Source organism: Eucyclogobius newberryi, unplaced genomic scaffold (genome assembly GCF_026437365.1).
Source record: "Eucyclogobius newberryi isolate DKJ021-1_F unplaced genomic scaffold, fEucNew1.0.hap1 SCAF_9, whole genome shotgun sequence".
In the NCBI taxonomy this organism is placed as follows: Eukaryota; Metazoa; Chordata; class Actinopteri; order Gobiiformes; family Gobiidae; genus Eucyclogobius; species Eucyclogobius newberryi.
Window position 1 is genome coordinate 18,002,217 of NW_027316532.1, and position 19,589 is coordinate 18,021,805.

At 41.7% G+C, this 19,589-nt stretch overlaps 1 protein-coding gene across 1 annotated transcript in view; it reads left to right on the plus strand.

Moving 5' to 3' along the window:
• The window catches only part of nek7 (NIMA-related kinase 7), a 179,640-nt gene that overhangs the window by 61,708 nt on the left and 98,343 nt on the right, over positions 1–19,589 (plus strand). The window contains exon 5 of the mRNA XM_072438124.1: positions 12,644–12,754. Coding sequence (XP_072294225.1) covers positions 12,644–12,754 — 111 coding nt within the window. The remainder of the gene's footprint in view (positions 1–12,643; positions 12,755–19,589) is intronic.

The window sequence follows — 19,589 nt, forward strand, 5'->3', positions numbered from 1 at the left end:
GTCGGCGTCGGCGTTTAGCGGTGATTCCTTTTCTTCAATTACGCGGCCGCCTTTCGACGCGCAGCGGCTCAAACGCTAATGAAGAATCTAATGACAGGTTCAATGTTTTTAGCTGTCTGCGAGATGCTAGCAGCGTGTCAGGGATGTTTTTTTTTTAACTGAACGCCTCTTTGCTCGGCGCACTGTCGGCGCTGCGGGGCGGACGGGCGCGCATTAGGCAAAACAAGGAAACAAAACCAATTAGTCGGTGCCAGTCAAACGGCTGAGCGTGGCTCCCGGGGCCCCGCCAGCCAATCAAAGGCGGGTTTACTCAGAGCAAAGCGGGGAGACGACTGTACGAGAGGGGAAGCGAACCTGTGACCTCGCGGGAAAGGGGCAAAGGTCACAGCGGTGTGAGATGGGCGACGCGGATCCGGTAGTGTTTGGGTCGCTCTGCGGTTCAGTGTGATGGTATTTTCCGGACTATAAGTCGCACCTTTTTTCAGAGTTTTTTTCATTGATTCAATCGCACATGATTCAAAGATCTCAAATAAGTCAAAAACACAAAACATTTTCAAACAATCGAATGAGATTGAACAGCTGTCGTCATGGCGTCCCTTTAAACGCACCCTTCTTTGTCCTTGTTCTTGTTCTTGTTCTTCTTCTCCTTCTCGTCTTCTCCTCCTCCTTCTCCTCCTTCCCTTCTCCTCCTTCGCCTCCTTTTTTTTGACCGGGATGCGACTTATACTCCAGAGCGACTTATATATGTTTTTTTCTTCTCTATTATGCATTTTTTGGCTAGTGCGTCAGATAATCTGGAAAATGCGGTAATATCAATTTATTAAGACACAGAAAGCACAAAGTTCCTCCATGTGACAGAAATGTTCTGTTTTTTAAATGAAAATGTTGAAAAAGGCAGATTTTTATTCATGATTTTCCTTATTCTGACTAAATTTGCCTTGATTTAGTCTGTTTTGTTTTATTTTGACTAATACGAAGCAGAAGAAACTCGTTGGTCACTTTTCTCTCTCAACGTTTGAGTTTTCACCTGGAAATAACACACTTGTCCGATCCGCTCCTAAAGATGGTTTATTATTTCATTTAATCGACTTTTATCCATCGATTTCTCTGGGACGTTGTAACTTCCAAAGCCGTTTTCTGCAGATGTATTTTTCCCTCCTCAGAGACGTAAAGAAGGATCTACACACACTTTACAAACTGAACAGACTCGACAAGATGTTCACGAATCCAACTGAAGGATTTGTTGAGATTTCATTTTAAACCTGAAAAATATAAAAAGAAAGAAATAAAAAGTAGGCAAAAATTACGCCAATTTTTCATATGCTACTATTTAAACCAGATCATATCCAAACTTATCTCAGTATTTTAATCATTTATTTTACATCTAATATGTCGACTAAAGGAAGCAAGACATTTTAAACCTGGTTCGGTCATTTTTTTAGCTCAATCCCAAATACTGTATGTGCTGTTTTGCCCATTATAACACCCTTACTTTTATGTGAGCCAATCAAAGGCGGGTTTACTCAGAACAGGCAAAGCACCGCGGGGAGACGCACAGTGTGGAGTGAACTGAGAGCGAACTTGTGACCTCACGGCAGGTCAAAGTGTAACTGGAGTGGGCCATGCCACGTTTCTCATCCAGAGACACAAACCTTAAAGCGCCTGTGACAAGTGCAACAACTCATTCGACTAAAACATACTTAAAGTTTCTCCAGTTTTTCTAATTCTGACTCAGTTTAATGGTGTAGAACCTGTGATAAATATTATTCATGGTTTTACTCCCGTTAAGTTGCAGTTTGTGAAGAGAATTTGAAAAATCTGATTTTAAAATGACAGGAAGTGCAGCTGAATCCCTCTGTGATGTCATCAGTGTGCGACACAGAGACAGTTTAAACCATGGTTGGACTAAATAAAGGTGTTTTATGGTATTATTGTGTGTCAGATCAGAACTGTTTTGTCATTTATGTAGAGTTTGGCTCTTGTTTACTGTCTGGTTGCTCGGTAACAGCAACCAGACTGTTCTCATGTCCAACCAGAAAGTACAACAATAACAACAACAAATGGAGAAAAACAGGGCAAATGTTTCAGTGAAATGTGAGACCGCTGAGTACTTTTTGCGAGCATTTTATTTTATCCGTGAGACAGAAAGTGTGCGGTTAGCATGCTAATGTTTGTTAGCTTCGCCGTGGATTTAAACTCCGCTCTGGTAAGGTGTGAAATGCACTACAAAAGAATGATGCTCAGAATGTTCCGGGTAAGTGAGCGATGTCTTTGGGCCGCTGCAAACGCTGAAGATGAACAGTTTTTCAAGTTTTTCAGACGGTCAAATTCTAGTCCAGCGCCTTCCAGACTTTGCTCAAAACATCTGAGTCAAGCCATTTTTTAGGTTTGGAATTTTACATTTTAAATCATGACATCACACACACAAATGCCATAACTGTAGACTCACTGTCACAGAAATGTACTATTTGACACATTATTTGGCAGAATTCACGCTCAAAGGAGAAAAACGCGTCTTTCTTGAGCCTAATTTGTGTGTGATGTCATAGAACGGCTTCCTGTCATTTTCAACATATTTTTCAACTTTTCCACAAACTCCTTGATCGGTCTAAAACTCATTTATCTTTACGGTACTTCCTGGTATTATGCCAACATTTAAATCAAAATGAGAACATCATAAAAAACGTGTTGAGCCCTTTAAAAGAGAGTGTTTTTCAAACTTCCTTTAAGTTATCTGTTCTTTTCCTCTGCATCTACCTGCGTTGCAACAATGACATTTCCCCATGTGTGGACAATAAAGGATTATCTTATCTTATCTTATCTTAAAAGGCTCTGTAGAACAATAACATTTAGAAAAAGGGAGTGTCTACAGAGTCGCGGCGCGCGGCCGAAACTGCTAGGCTGTTTCGTGCCGTGGCTCCTGAAACTGCTGGGCTATTTGACTGCGCCGGGTAAGACCGCGCCGGGTTAGGGTCAGGGTCAGGGTCAGGGTCAGGGTTAGGGTCAGGGTTAGGGTTAAGGTCAGGGTTAGGGTAAGGGTTAGGGTTAGCCATGAGGCTATATGGCCGTGCTGTGGCTCCTGAAACTGCTGGGCTATTTGACTGCGACGGGTTAGACCGCGCCGGGTTAAGGTCGGTCAGGGTCAGGGTCAGGGTCAGGGTCAGGGTTAGGGTTAGGGTTAGGGTTAGGGTTAGGGTTAGGGTTAGGGTTAAGGTCAGGGTCAGGGTCAGGGTTAGGGTTAAGGTTAGGGTTAGGGTTAGCCATGAGGCTATATGGCAGTGCCGCTGCTCCTGAAACTGCTGGGCTATTTGACGCAAAAAATAGGGATGACTTTAAGATCTTGGTAACATATATTTTTCACCAATATTTTTCCTCTTGTATAAAGTGTATAAACTTAAATTGAAAATTGAGATACAAATACATTTTACAAGATATTTGTAGCATGGAAAAAGTTACATTCAGGCTTAATTTGAAAATGGACTTTGGACTTAATTGGACGTTTTCTTCGGGTTTCGTGTGCCGCCCTTGATTATTATAATTATTATTATTATTTTTTGCTGGATGTCTACTGTCTACTGTTTGTCTACTGAAAAAAGAAAACGTTGTTTTCTTTTTTCACTGTTTGTTTATATGTTGTTCAATAGAAAAGCTGATGAAACAAATGGAAAAAAGAAAAAAAAATTGAAAAAAATATTATTTTTTTGGGAAAAATAAAAAAAAAATGAAAAAGAAAATTCAAAATAAATAAAATGAAACAAAAAATAAATACAGGTGGACGATGAATAAATATGCAGCTGAAAGTTTGGTCTGAGCATATTCAATCACACATGATTCGAAGATCTCAAATAAGTAAAAAAAAAACAACAACAATCGAATGAGACTGAACAGATATCGTCATGACGACCCTTTAAACGCTCCCTTCTTCGTCCTTTTCACCCGTCTTTCTCCTGCTCATTTGTGACGTCACCGCCGCTTCGTCTCACTTCTTTGCTCTTCCATCTCCTCCGAGGTTTGTGTGTCCTCCTCTTCTTCTCGTCTTCTTCTTCTCTTTCTCTTCTTCTTCTTGTAAACTGATTGCCAGAGAGAACGTGAGCGTCGTGCCCAGTCAGCCCTGAAGACGAGCGCTCGCCATCCGCCGTCGCTCTCCCAGGGACAGGCCGAGAGGACGGGGCCAAATCAGAATAATGAGCACTCCGCGCCCGGGTGCCACGCCGCGCCCAAGTGCCGAGCCCTGGTGCCACGCTCAGCTCCCGCGTTTGTTTGTTTGTCCGTTTCTCTTTGTGTCTGCTCGCTCAGCTGTGCTTTTCACTTCTGGCACGCTCCTTTCCACTTGAGGATCTCGTTCCTCGGGGCCGTCCTTTTTCCAACGGATGAACGTCACCGGCGAAAACGACACGCCCGCTCCCGACGGTGCGGTGGCGTTCGCCCGTCCTGGAACCGTAAACACCACTGTCACGAGTCTGAACGTTAGATTTGACCGTCACAGATCGGCTCGTGGCGTGAACAGAAATTATTATCGTGATGTAAATCCAGACAAACGTGTTAAAACGGTTAAAAAAAGAAGAATAAATAAAAAAAAATGAATAAAAATAAATATATAAAAAAAAAGAAAAAAAGAAAAATAATTAAAAAAACAATAATAAAATAATTTAAACTAATAATTTAAAAAAAATAATAAAAAAAATAAAAACACACAAAGAATTAAAAAAATAAATAAAAAGAATTAAAAAGAATTAAAAAGAATCAAACGAGTTAAAACGTGTCTTTGGACGTTTTGTTTTAGGTATGATTATCAGACGATTTTGACGTGCGCGTAAAACGAATCACAGTGCAGAAATATTACCGGATTTGAAAGTTTACAGCTCTTTTTGTTTTTTACTATAAATGATTCACTCGATATTCAAATTCTGCATTTCCTTCAAAACAACACTCACAATATGATCTAAAGTTGGCTTTGCTGCATCATTTCTGCCACAGAGACACATTTATATCACACAGAAGTTATATCAAAGAATGGGTTAATTTGTAATAAAGTTTCCGTAGATAAAAACATTTGGAAGTTTAGCAGTGGGAGGAGCTAAGACAGTCTCATAACAAATATAAAAGTCTGCAATATTTAGTTTGTATTCAACATCTAAAAAAAACAAAAAGTTAACAATAGTAGAAAAGATGAAGAATAGGAACACGCAGATACGCGGAAGTTTAATTAATCATGTTTCTCTTCTTAAATGAGATGTTTCTGCTGCTTTTTGTCATTTTTGTTCTCAACTGAGATATACAGTAGATGCTTTAAAAGTTTATGAAGAATTATATGATTGATTCTTAAAAAGTGGAGTGATTTCAATGGAGAAACTGGGATGAGCCTCAGTGTCAGTTTTAATAAATTGAAAATAATTACTATAATAAAAAGATAAAGAAGAAAAAAGAATTTAAAAAAAAAATATATATATTTTTTTAAAGAATTTTAAGAGAGACAACTAAGAAGAGCTAATAGAGTGTAATAACTAATATAAAAGCCTACAATATTTAGTTTAAAAAAAAAGTAAACAATAGTAGAAAAACAGATGAAGAATAGGAACACCACAAATAGTTTAATTGATCACGTTTCTCTTCTTAAATGACATGTTTCTGGGGCTGTGTGTTGAAATTTTTTTTGTCATTATCGTTTTCTGGTGAAATAGATGTTTTTAAAGGTTTGTGAAGAATTATACGATTGATTCTAAAAAAGTGGAGAAACTGGGATGAGCCTCATTGTCAGTTTAATCACGTGAAAACCACTCGGACACGTGTGGGTGACGTCAGAGCGTGGTTTGAGTATTCATTATGATTGATTATTGATGATTATGATGGACACTTAGTATTTTGATGAAAGCAGAATCCAGATTTTTCAAATACATTTCGAGCCCACAATTGTTTTTTGTTGCATTTTCATATATATATTGCATCTCTTTTGCATTTTTAATGCTAGATAATGTTATTTTTTCAACATTTTGTAACGGAAAAGATAAGTAACTGGCTTATGTTTGGACTTGACACCGTTTACATTCAGATAATCTTTGAAAAGGAGTGTTGTGAGTCTGATTTCTGACTCACAACACCGACAATTTACTCCCTTATTTCATCCCCCTTTCACGCTCACCTGTCCTGTCCAATAAAGCCTACAGGCCAAAAATCAAATAATAATAAATAAATTGATAAATAAAATACAAGAATAAATAGAATAAAAACAAAAAAAAGTTAATGAAAATAATAAAAACAAAAAGAATAAAAAGGAATTTAAAAAATCACATCAACAATTGCCTCTGAGGGCGACAGTGAAAAATTAATCAAGCAATGTCTGTGGTGGCGATGAAGTCAGACAATGTCTGTGGTGGCGGGGGAATCAAAGAATGTCTGTGGTGGCGAGGGACGATGTCCCAGAGTCCTCTGTCCTTAGGCCCTCCTTCTCGGCCAGGAAAAACTACAAAAAACCTCCTTGGGAAAAAGTAGAAACCTGAAGGAGTTCCAGAGTGAAGGAGAGATCTGACTCTCACAGACGGACAGACGGACACGAGGGAGACTGGAGCTGGACCCACTCTTCAGGCGGATGAGGGACCGTCTGAGTCGAGCTGGACCCACTCTTCAGGCGGATGAGGGACCATCTGAGTCGAGCTGGACCCACTCTTCAGGAGGATGAGGGACCATCTGAGTCGAGCTGGACCCACTCTTCAGCAGGATGAGGGACCATCCGAGTCGAGCTGGACCCACTCTTCAGGAGGATGAGGGACCATCCGAGTCGAGCTGGACCCACTCTTCAGGAGGATGAGGGACCATCCGAGTCGAGCTGGACCCACTCTTCAGCCAAAATCGAAATTCGAAAAATCTGATGACGTGGCAGTTAATTTTTTTCACCAGCATCCATTCATCATATAATAAAAAAGAATACATAGAATCAAAATAATAAATAGGAAAAAAAAAGGAAATCTAGATGAAAAAAGAGAATGAAAAGGAAGAAAATGAAAAGACGGAAAAGAATGAAAAGAAGAAAAAAGAATGAAAAGAAAAAAATATTAAAGAATAAAAGGGGAAAAAAAGAAAAAAATGTGTTACAATACTTGCCTTTTGGAATTTCGAAAAATTTGATGTAGCAATTTATTTTTTTCACCAACGTCCAATCATTCATCACATATAATAAAAAAGAATAAGAGGAATAAAAGTAATAAAAATGAAAAAGAAAAAAAAAGGAACAGAAAGAAAAATGACAAGAATAAAAAGAATGAAAAGAAAAAGTAAATGTGTTCTGAAACTTTCCTTTTGGAATTTTGAACAATTTGATGACGTGGCATTTTCACTTTTCACCAGCGTCCAATCATTCACTGCACAATTTGCAGATTCCTCGCCCCAGTTCCGCCCGCCGTCTTTCTCTCACATAGATCACCAACACGTCTGCGTTTGTCTCCAGCTCCCGCACAGTCGAGTACCTTTTAGCCCCGCCCACTCGCTGTGTTCCGACTGGTCGCGTTTCCCCTGCACACTATTTATAAGTTTACTACGAGCTCGTTTATCAGCGTGGCTAATTCAGCGCCGTCGGCTCGCATCTGCCCAGTGTGTGTTTTCCATCACCTGCTCCGGCGGATGGAGGAGAGAGAGAGACTGAAGAGAGGGAGAGAGAGGGAAGATAGGGGGGAGAAAGGGAGAGGGAGAGGGAGGGAGAGAGAGGGAGACTGGAGAGAGGGAGAGAGAGGGAGACTGGAGAGAGAGAGGGAGACTGGAGAGAGGGAGAGAGAGAGGGAGGGAGACTGGAGAGAGAGAGGGAGAGAAACTGAAGAGAGAGAGAGAGGGAGACTGAAGAGAGGGAGAGAGAGGGAAGATAGGGGGAGAAAGGGAGAGGGAGGGAGAGAGAGGGAGACTGGAGAGAGGGAGAGAGAGGGAGACTGGAGAGAGAGAGGGAGACTGGAGAGAGGGAGAGAGAGAGGGAGGGAGACTGGAGAGAGAGAGGGAGAGAAACTGAAGAGAGAGAGAGAGAGGGAGACTGAAGAGAGAGGGAGAGAGAGGGAGACTGAAGAGAGGGAGAGAGAGAGGGAGACTGAAGAGAGGGACAGAGAGAGAGGGAGAGAGAGACGTAGAGAGGGAGAGGGAGACTGAAGAGAGGGACAGAGAGAGAGGGAGACGGATAGAGAGGGAGACTGAAAGGGAGACGGAGCGCCGCGTTGTGCATGATTTAGTGATTACACAGACCGGTGCATCTCAGCCGGCTTGGGTAATTATGTAATCAAGCACGACGCCAAGCTCTCCCCGCGACTGGCTGCCTCGCTGCGCTGCGCCGACCGGTGTGCGGCGTGTACGCAAACGTGTACGCAAACGTGTACACAAACGTGTGACATCAGCTCCCTTCACTCTCACATCAACGACACGGTTCAAAGTTAACCTGGAGTAACCCTGGTGCTGAGTTTAAAGTTTAGGTCAAGCCCACGTAATCGGTGCCTATATCGACCATAAAAAGTAATTGTAGTTGTATTTTTGATCGTCGTTAGTGTTATCCGTACTCCGCAGACACAAAACTACATGATGTAACTAAGACGGCAGCATCAGTGAAGTAAACGTCAAAAAATAATAGGCAATTTCAGTCGTTTAGTCCGTAATACACTTTATCTGTGAATGTTTTTTATCTAGAAGACTTCACTCTCCACATTTCAATATTTCAACTTTTATTTTGTTGATGATGTAATTAAAATGTCTCACTGTTCAATAATTAATAATGGTTTGATTAGTCGACTCATCAAAATAAATAATCCGAGTCCACTACTACTGAAATAATCGTTTGTTATAGCCTAACAGATGCATTTTTGAAGGATTGTTTTTATTTTTATAATGACATAGACAAAAGTGAATGTATTATTTTTTTTATTAAACATTTAACAGCAAACACAAAAAACAAAACAAGATCAGAGATAAAAGTGAAAACATCACAAAAACATTAGAATGAAATAAACTCCAAAAAACCCCGTCCAAATCGGTCAAACTTGTCCAAATTCTCCAAAAATTTCTGTACATCAACAATAATAATAAAAAGAATATTCGAGACGGGACATTTTCCATGCATTTTCCGTGTCTGGATCATTTCAAGTCTTCACTTTTTGTATTTTTTATTTCGTTACCGCAGTCCCAATATCACGGCGCGCCCTCAATCAGCAGCAATCAAGTTTGAACGTTTTCAGTTTCACGCAGAAAGCCCCGAGCCCCTCGATAATATGGGAAAGCAGTGGCGGCGGCGGTGTGTTATGATGGAGGGGGGAGGAGGGGATGGAGGGGAGGAGGATGGAGGGGAGGAGGAGGGAGAGGAGGAGGAGGGAGAGAGGGGGAGAAGTTGTCATCACATCCAAGACTGCGCTACAGTGTGGATCGGTGCATAACTGCCACTCGGAGCCAAAAATACATCTGGCAAGAGGAGGACGTGCGCGGAGAGAGAGGGGGAGAAAGAGAGAGGGGAGCGAGGGAGCGATGGAGAGAGTCGCCGCGGTGATGGAGACGAGCGAAGAAGAGGGGACTGACTAGTGTAGCGTAATACTTCCCCGCATCAGCCAGCGAGCATGAACATCTCTTTAATCAGAGCGCGAGGAAGGCGAGCCTGCGTCGCCCGGGCGGATCATCGCGGCGGACAGTAACGCGGCCCCCGCCTCGCCCCGTCCCGCCTCACTCCGTCCCCCCCCCCCACACACACACACACACACACACACACACTTTTCAAGACGAACCATGTTACCGAGCTCAGTCCCAGAACAACTACCACTGTGCCGCCTGTAACCGGGCTCTCCGCTTCACCCACGGATCCCTGTAGAAAATGCACCAAGAGGGATTTTTTTTTTTTTTTTACACATTTGTACTTTTGAGAGTCGCACCCGAGCGTTCATGGCATTCACACGGCGCCGGGGCCAAAAATGCACCGTTGAATTGTGTTTTCCAGCCGGTCAAGGCGGTGCCCGCGATCCAGAGGGCGGCCGGTTCAAATCGCTCGTATCGTTCGCCTGACACGTTGCAGAAATAACATGCATTAAGCTGTATTTAACATGTTCACTTGATATGAAACGTCTCTGTAAGTCATTGTGATGGTTAAAGTAGTATTTTTGGGGCGTTTGAAGCACCCCCTGCTGGCTCAGTGTGGAAAACCAGCCTCGCAACATGGCCGACGTTGACCCAAAGACGACTCTCCTGGGTTTGGCTACGTTAAGTGTTTTGTATGTGATTATACTGCCTTATTTCGATAAAAACACAACATGTGCTTGAACAGGGCCGTGGGTGAGTTTGCAGTACATTTAAATCACATTGTTTTGGGAAAAGTGTCAAAGTCGGCCCGACATATCAGCACAAACAAATGTTCAGAGCTTATTCTGAGTTTTAAACGATGTACAGTCCTCCACAAAGGCACGTGTCATTCAGCGAGGCGCCGGCGCTGGAAAGATATTCAAATGCAAATCGATTTAAAATGTATCGATTGAAACTCTAGATTCAGTTCACAGTCACATTTTAATCACATTCAGATGAATTAGCATTTGAGAGAAATCTGAAATGTGACCTGCTAAACTAATTCAAGAATCGGATGCATTTCAGAACAAATGTGTAGATATATCTATCTATCTTATCTATTTTATCTATCTCATCTATCTAACTATCTCTATCTATCTCTATTTCTATATCTATTCTTCTCTATTTATTCTTCTCTATTTATCTCTATCTCTATCTCTATCTCTAATCATCTCTGTTTATCTCTATTCATCTCTATTTATCTCTATCTCTATTTATCTCTATCCATCTCTATCTATGTCTATCTCTATCTATCTAGATCTCTATATATCTCTATCTATATCTTAATCTATTTTTATCTATATATTATCTATCTATCTATATCTTATCTCTATCTTATCTCTATCTATCTCTATCTCTATATGATTGCTAATAGTCAAATCTCCTTTGTAGTTCCCATTGAGTGCAGCCTTTGTAGTTGCCGTGGCTCTACTGCACACATGAGTAAACAGATGTTGTCCTGCAGACATGTCTTTGTCAGTGTGATTGACCAGCGCCGTGTCTCTGCCGTGTCTCTGCCGCACACGCGTGTTGTGCTGCCGAGGTGTCAGCCCGTCAGCCGCTCGTGTTCACGTGTGTTTGTCACACTCGAGCTGTCATCACGCACACGTCTGTTGTGACATGAAACTCGGCTTTGACACTCGCAAGGGCAAGAAAGAGAAGCCTCGCTCGTAACGGGCTGTTCAGAGGCTTCAACCGAGTTATTATAAGTCCAAACTGAAGAAGCCTCGCTCGTAACGGGCTGTTCAGAGGCTTCAACCGAGTTATTATAAGTCCAAACTGAAGAAGCCTCGCTCGTAACGGGCTGTTCAGAGGCTTCAACCGAGTTATTACAAGTCCAAACTGAAGAAGCCTCGCTCGTAACGGGCTGTTCAGAGGCTTCAACCGAGTTATTACAAGTCCAAACTGAAGAAGCCTCGCTCGTAACGGGCTGTTCAGAGGCTTCAACCGAGTTATTACAAGTCCAAACTGAAGAAGCCTCGCTCGTAACGGGCTGTTCAGAGGCTTCAACCGAGTTATTACAAGTCTAAACTGAAGAAATAAAGGATGAATGGTGTTGTGTTTACGGTATTTTAGTTTAGAATTGAGCTGGAAGTCAGAAATCTATGTTAAAATTCACAGTTTTTAATTACTGGGCCTCTCCACATGAAAATAAACGGGCACAAAATTCATTGGTTTCGCCGTCAGAATAAATGAACTAAAGTGAAGTAAAATAAAACAGTTTATGCAGATGTCATCACAACGTCATCAGAGTTTTAGCAGTGAGTGATAAAACGATAAAACGTGACAAAATGGTGGAAAATGACATTCTCTCAAAACACGTAAAGTCAAATGTGAAAGAGCTGCTAGAATCGAGTGACAAATGTAAAAGTCAACGCCTCTGCTAAATGTTTGGTTCTTACCTGATGTGTAATAGAAGACAATCAAGTAGTTGTTTTCAGTTGTAGAAAAGCAGATAAACAACAAGAACACTGATCTATCACGATGCAGACTTTGTGATCGCACTCAGTTCAACTCATGAACTTTCTCTCCTTAAATAAGATGTTTCTGAGTGCATTTGATGATTCAATTAATTGTGGTGCGGCATTCGCCAACTGTGGTTAGCAAACATGTTAGCTTAGCTCTACAGCCGTGACGGAGAAACTACTTTCACTTTACATTTCACCCTTTAAAGTTCTTTTGAGCCAAACTAATGCTCCACGGACAAAAACAAGGATGGAAAAAAGCAAACAAACGCTGCCTATAATTCTAACACACATTTTTCAAACAATAATAAAATAAATGAACTAAATAATTAGATCAAAATCACATTTACTGGTTTTCATCAATAACACACTTTATCTGTGAATATTCTCTCTCTTGAAGCCTTCAGTCGCCATATTTCAATCTTTATTTGGTTTATAATGTATTTTAAAAGTCTCAGCGTTCAATAGAAATGATTGTTTGACTCGACTAATCAGATGTAAGCTTTGAGTGGGTGTAAACTTTCTGAGGTTCATTTAGACTCTGTGTGTTGAATGTTGTGAATGTGTTGATTGTTCCCTTTGTGAGTCGATCATTGTTTTCTCTCTTTTTCCTGCAGCAATTGAACCATCCCAACGTGATCAAGTACCACGCCTCTTTTATCGAAGACAATGAGCTCAACATCGTCTTGGAGCTGGCGGACGCCGGAGACCTCTCCCGGATGATCAAGGTAACGCCAGCGGTCCGGTCAGAGAGAGGTCAAAGAGCAGTCCGAGAGGGGTCAGAGAGGTCACTTTCAATCTGAAGACACCGGAAGGGTTATCAGGTTTTCAGAGACCAACAATTGTACCTGTGAGAGAATTACAAAGTCCAAAAGTGCTGCCTGGCAGTGGAGTTGGCTAGAATGAGCGTTGTGAGTTCGATCCTCGGCTCTGACTATTTGCTTCATGTCCTTCCCTCTCTCATCCCCATTTTACGCAAGACAATACCGTTTTATAAAGCCTACGGGCCAGAAAAATTAAAAAAACATAAAATGACCCGAAAGATGACCCAAACACAGACGAGTCAGTCTGATGAGAAATGAAGTACAAAAAAAAAGAAATAACAAAAAATACAGTAAGAAAAAGAACGGAACATAAAATACAGGAAATGTGTAAAAAATGTGTAAACATGAGTTTAACCATGAATTTCCGAATAGAGATGGGGAAAATAAATAAATAATAATAATGATAATTAAAAATAATATTTGTATTGGTATAATGATACTTATATCTATTGAAATGCGCGGCATTAAAGCTAACATGATAAAAAAAAACGTGCTGCGTAAAATCTTGTCGCTGCACACCGAAAAAAAATGTCTCTTCATTGCTCTTAAGAATAGTGAACAATCTGTCTGCGGTAATATTAAAACCCACCCACCGTTCGAAAGCTTGGCTCATTGGCTAGAATAATATGTCAATCAAAATGTTCTACGTCACTGTTTTACCATGCTAGGAACGTGGAAACTTTCAAGGACCACACGTAAAATCGCCGCGCGGCACATATGTGTTTTTCCAAGGGCTGTGGAACACAAACCCATGAGCATAAAAGCTCGTGGATGGTCTCATTCTGTAGCTGAAAGTGTGAGGAAAACACACATACCAAACACCATCTAGAAATCTAACCGGTCTTTTGTTATGGACAGAGAAATCCCCCGGACAAGCTTTAGTTGTGAATTTTTTCACAGAAGAAAACGCTGTTTACTGGACTTTTTCTTCAAATGAGATTACATCAGGAAAAATACAAGTGGATATTGTTTTTCTGTGGATTATTACGGACAGAATGATACAGCTACATCACTGCATAGTATTGATGTTGTATCACTGCATAGTATTGATGTTGTATCACTGAATCACTGCATAGTATTGATGTTGTATCACTGAATCACTGCATAGTATTGATGTTGTATCACTGAATCACTGCATAGTATTGATGTTGTATCACTGCATAGTATTGATGTTGTATCACTGCATCGCTTAAACGATGCAGTTATAACGTGGTAAAAAGCAGATCAGTCATGACACACGGCGTGAGAGCTGTAGATGAAGGACGTCTGCAGAGCTCCGTGGTCAGTTTGAATCATGTTTTTTAAAAGTCAGACCTTAAATGTAGAGTTCCTGGACCTCCTGCCGGGCGCTTTTATCTGTACAGTAACAGCCGGGAAGAGTTTAGGCGTGAGAAACGATCACCCGTAATGCTCCAAAAACTTGTAGGACGCGCAGAGCCTTTTAAGCAGAACATTTAGAGTCTGATTTAGAGTAGCTCACTTTATGACTGCGTTTAGTACGAAGTATTTGTGTATTTGACACGTTCTGTTTACGTAATTTCTTCATGTTCCACACAGGGATGTCTCACTGATTTAACGTTCTGGTTTGATTATTTATTGAACATATTAGCAAGTGAATATTTAAATAAAAGTATAACCGTCAAACTTGCAGTAATTTATTGCTATTTAATTTTCTAATAAAACATAGAATAACAAAAACAGAAAAAAGAGAAAGAAAAAACAAGACAAAAAAAATTACTTTAAAAATGTTGGTGTGATACCTCATTTGACCAGGAGCGTTCCATTGTTGAAACACATTCAGTTGTTTCATCTGGACTTGTTTGATTCTTATCCAAGAGTAATTTTCAATCTGTGAATCAAGACCAGGAACCGGGCAGACCACCTTTTATCAGGAAAACAATGATGTATCATGAGCAATAGGAAACAAGCAGGTGTTTACAGTCAGTCAAAGTATTAAGTATAAATCAATATTTATCTTATTTAGTGAACCCTGTTTTAGTCATGCTTCATTTCAAATTTTTATCATACATCTTTTTATTTTGATATATTTTTATTCTCAATTTTTTGAAAGATTGAAGGAAGCTTAAAACCTGGAACAAGAGCAGAGAGAGATTAAGTGAGTGAGTAAGTGAGTGAGTGAGTAAAAACACAATGATGTAAAAAATCCAATTAAGTTAATGCCTGATTTTTTTCAGATTGTGCTATTATTATTATTGTAGTTTGCTGTTGCCCCTGAACTTCCTACATTGTGAATGTGTGTTCTTGTTCGCCGACAATGGCAATAGACCTCTTTTTTCTCATTCTAACTCCGACATTTCCATAGGAGTCCAGCGCTTATGAGAAATGTGCAAACCTGGTGAAAACTCCAGCATTCCATTATCACGAGCGAGGCTAATGTGCAGCGGTTGCAGCCTCCGCACTACACTATTGCATGTTTCCGGTGCCGATGATCAAACTCCTCGCCGTGGCAACAGATTGATCCGTTTGTACAGCGAGCGATGTTGTTCCTCAAATTGGCTGCGAGACGGAATCACTGTCGAAAGGCTGTTGCCATTTCATCCCCGGCCCGCGCTGGTATTCCAAAAAGCTGCCAGTTCTGCAAATTAACGCTGTGTGTGTGCGTTTGTGTGTGTGTGTGTATATGTGTGTGTGTGTGTGTGTGTGTGTGCGTGTGTCTGTGTGTGTGTGTACGTTTGTGTGTGTGTGTGTGTGTGTGTGTGTGTACGTGTGTGTGTGTAGACCTCCTCGCTGTGCATACGAGATGCTCCGGAGACGAGCTGTTTGCATCCGCGCTCTTCAACGAGGCAAATTAGGAGAGAGGAGGATTAGCGCTACGACGCGGTGAACATGGCAGGTCCGGGCGAGGTCCCACCCGGCCCCTCGTCCTGTTCCGTCACGCCCCCCCGACGTGCTCGTACGGTATCGTTTGTGTAGGAGGAGGAAGTGCGGACACAAACCTGCTCATGTGGAGGCGCTGTACATATCCAGCTGCAGGAGGAGGGGCCGGGCGGCGAGGGGGAGGAGCGTCGTGGGCGTATGAAACGTGCGTTCTCTGTAGGAGACGCCCAGTTTGTCCAAGTCTGTACCTTTACGGTCATCGCGTTGGATGACTCGCCGAACTAAAACACAGTTAAGATAAAAAATATTCTTAATTGAGCTAAAAATTATAAAAATGTTATCACAGTATAGCTAATTTTTTAGGTTTATAATTTCACTTCCTGTTTGTAATCAATGACGTCACAGTAGGAATTCCCACAAACACTGGGCCAAAACTCATCTATTTTTTTTTATTTGACGAATAGAAATATACGAGAGCGACTTTATTTTTTTGAATTCATGTTTAGAGAGTCCCTGGTGTAATGTCACTTCCTGTCCCTGGTGGGATGTCACTTCCTGTCATTTTCTACAGATTTTTCAACATTTCCTCCTCAAATACCTACTAGATCGGTGTAAAAGTATCATTTATATGTACAACAAATATAAATACATGAAATAAAGTCAAAATTATAAAATCATACGTCACTTTAAGTAGGGCTGGGTTTATGATACGGGAGTGTCGCGGCTCCTGAAATTGTGCCGCTATTTGACCGCGTTTTAGCGCCGTTTTAGACCGCGCCGGGTTAAGGTTAGGGTTAGGGTTAAGGTTAGGGTTAGGGTTAAGGTTAGGGTTAGGGTTAGCCATGACGCTATAAGAGAAGTGCAGCGGTTCCTGAAACTGCGCGGCCATTTGACCGCGGGCCGCGGCTCTGCAGACACAGCCTTATGATACACAAAATGTAATTCTTTGAGCTTTTAACCGTAATATCGTTTCCTCATCACAAACAAACCTGCAGTTGTGTTTAGCTTCATTCACACTAGCTTCCTTAGTTTCCGTTTGTCTCTGAACCTCACAAAAATACCCGGTTTCACCTTTCCCAGGTTTGTGACGTCCTCTCCCTCTCTCCTTCTTTCTCCTCTCCTCTCTCCTCTTCTCTCCCTCTCCTCTCTTTCTCCTTCTTTCTCCTCTACCTCTCTCCTCTCCCTCTCTCCTTCTCCTCTCCTCTCCCTCTTCTCTCCCTCACTCCTTCTTTCCTCTCCTTCTCTCCTCTTCTCTCCCTCTCCTCTCCCTCTCTCCTTCTCCCCCTCTCTCTCTCCTCTCCTTTTCCTCTCCTCCCTTTCCTCTCCCTCTTATCTCCTCTTCCCTCTCTCTCCCTCTCTCCTTCTTTCTCCTCTCCTCTCCCCTTCTTTCCCCTCTCTCCTCTCCCTCTCTTCTCCCTCTCTCCTTCTTTTTCCTCTCCCTCTCGCCTCTCCTTCTTTCTCCTCTCCCTCTCCTCTCCCTCTCCTCTCCCTCTTTTCTCTCCCACTCTCCTTTCTCCTCTCCCTTTCCTCTCCCTCTCCTCTCTCCTTCTTACTCCTGTTCCTCTCCTCACCTTCCCATCTACCTCTCCTCACCATCTCCTCTTCCTCTCCTCTCCCTCTTCTTTCCCTCTCTCCTTCTTTCTCCTCTTTCTCCCTCTCCTCTTTCTCCTTCGTCTCTGTCCATCTTCTGAATCTCAAATGAAACTCTCTGATTTGCATGCACTTACAGAATATTGCATGTGCGCCGGCGTTGTGCTGCCGCGGCAAAGGAGGAAGAGGCCGGGAGACGCCTTGTGGGGGGTGAGGAAAGGGGGATGAGGAACGTGGGGGAGGCGGAGGTGCATGCTGCTGTTGGTGGGCGTCGCTGTGCCTCCCATTGACATCAAACACTCGTCTGATATGGAAATGGGAGGGCAGGGAGAGAATGGCTCCTCGCTGCGGCTTTGTTTGGATGTAGGCCAAGGTCTCTCCCTCTCTCCTCCCTCTTCCCCCCCTTTTCTCCCCCTTTTCTCCCATCTCTCGCTGTCTGCTTTAACTCCCGCTTTCCTCAGCACCGCTCAGCTTCTCTCCATCCACGGTCGACTTCCGTTTCGCCGCGGTAACGACGACACCTATGGAAACGTGCGTCATTGTGGTGTATTCTTAGGTTTAAGCGATAAACGCGGGCGATACATGTCATTTTAGTCAATAACGTGAAATGAACATATGCAAAATTTGAATATTGAGTTTATTGTTTATAGTTTAAAAAAAAATGCTGCAAAAAGAGTTGGTTAAAGATGCACATTTAATAAGTTTTGTTGCAAACTATAAGTATTTCAGGACATTTTATGAACTGAAACATACAAAATAAACTTGCTTTACCATTGTTACTAACCATAATGATGAAAAAAAATATATATATAATAAAATAGTAAAATAATTATAGTCCTTAAACAGTAAATAGTAATAAGTAAAATAATAAAAGTCCTTAAACAGTAAATAGAGAAACTAAAATTATAAATAGTGGCTAAAAACGACAAATAGAATAAAAAACTGACACATTTTACAGACATTTTGCATTTGTATGATTTTCAAACTTCATCTAATACGTTTAAAGACATGTTTTAACACATTTATGTTGGATTGAATATCAGGGTACTCCCAAAAAAATAATGGAAGTATTAAATTTGTCAATATCTCCCGGCTCTACGATATATTACAGAAAATATCATGATAAACGATGCTTTTTAAACTATTTTATACCACTGACACAACAACTAAAGCATGAGAATCTTTGTTAATCACGTTTTAATTGAACAGCATTGTTAAAAGTCACAAGCTACAACAAATAAACAGAATCAACAGATAATTGGTCATAGAAGTGATTTATTTAACAAGATGTCTACACTATTTTACACATTTATTGAACGATAAGTCGGTGTAGTAATTATTGTGACACGCCCTCTGTGGTCGTTATAATTTCCTCATATAAAAATGCATGTTTTCTTATTAGGGATAAGATAAGATAAGCTATTCCTTTATTGTCCCACATGGGGAAATTTCATTGGTGCAACGCAGGTAGATACAGAGGTAGATACAGAAGAAAAGAACAGATCACTTATAGGAAGTCTGAAAAACACTTTCAGTAGAAGATCTCCTATAAATAAATAAAATCTCCCATAGACAAATAAATAAATACATAAATACCATTGCATGTGATCACGACAGTAATTGCACATGAATATGTGTCACGACAGCACATAGATTGCACATGAATTTCACAGTAATTGCACATATGACGGAATTGCACATCAGTATTAGGTTAGGTCAGTATTGCGAGTGTTCAGTACTAACAGTTTTTGTTATAAAGTCTGACAGCAGCAGGAAGGAAAGACCTACGGAACCTTTCCTTCACACAGCGAGGGTGGATCAGTCTCTCACTGAAGCTGCTCTCCAGAGCGGAGAGAGTGTCCTGCAGGGGGTGACACTCATGGTCCAGCATAGATGTGAATCCAGCCAGGACCCTCCTGTCCCCCACCTCCTGCACCGAGTCCAGAGCACAGCCCAGGACGGAGCTGGACTTCTTGATGACTTTGTCCAGTCTCCTCCTCTCCCTCTCTTTGATGCTGCTGCTCCAGCAGGCCACACCATACAGGAGGGCTGATGCCACCACAGAGTCGTAGAAGGTCTTCAGGAGTGGCCCTGTCACTCCAAAAGACCTGAGTCTCCTCAGGAGGTAGAGCCGACTCTGGCTCTTCCTGTACAGTGCGTCTGTGTTATGAGTCCAGTCCAGTTTGTGGTTCAGATGAACACCCAGGTACTTGTATGAGTCCACTCTCTCAATGTCCCGTCCCTGGATGTTCACTGGCGAGGGGGCAGTGGGGTGGCGTCTGCGCAAATCCACCACCATCTCCTTGGTCTT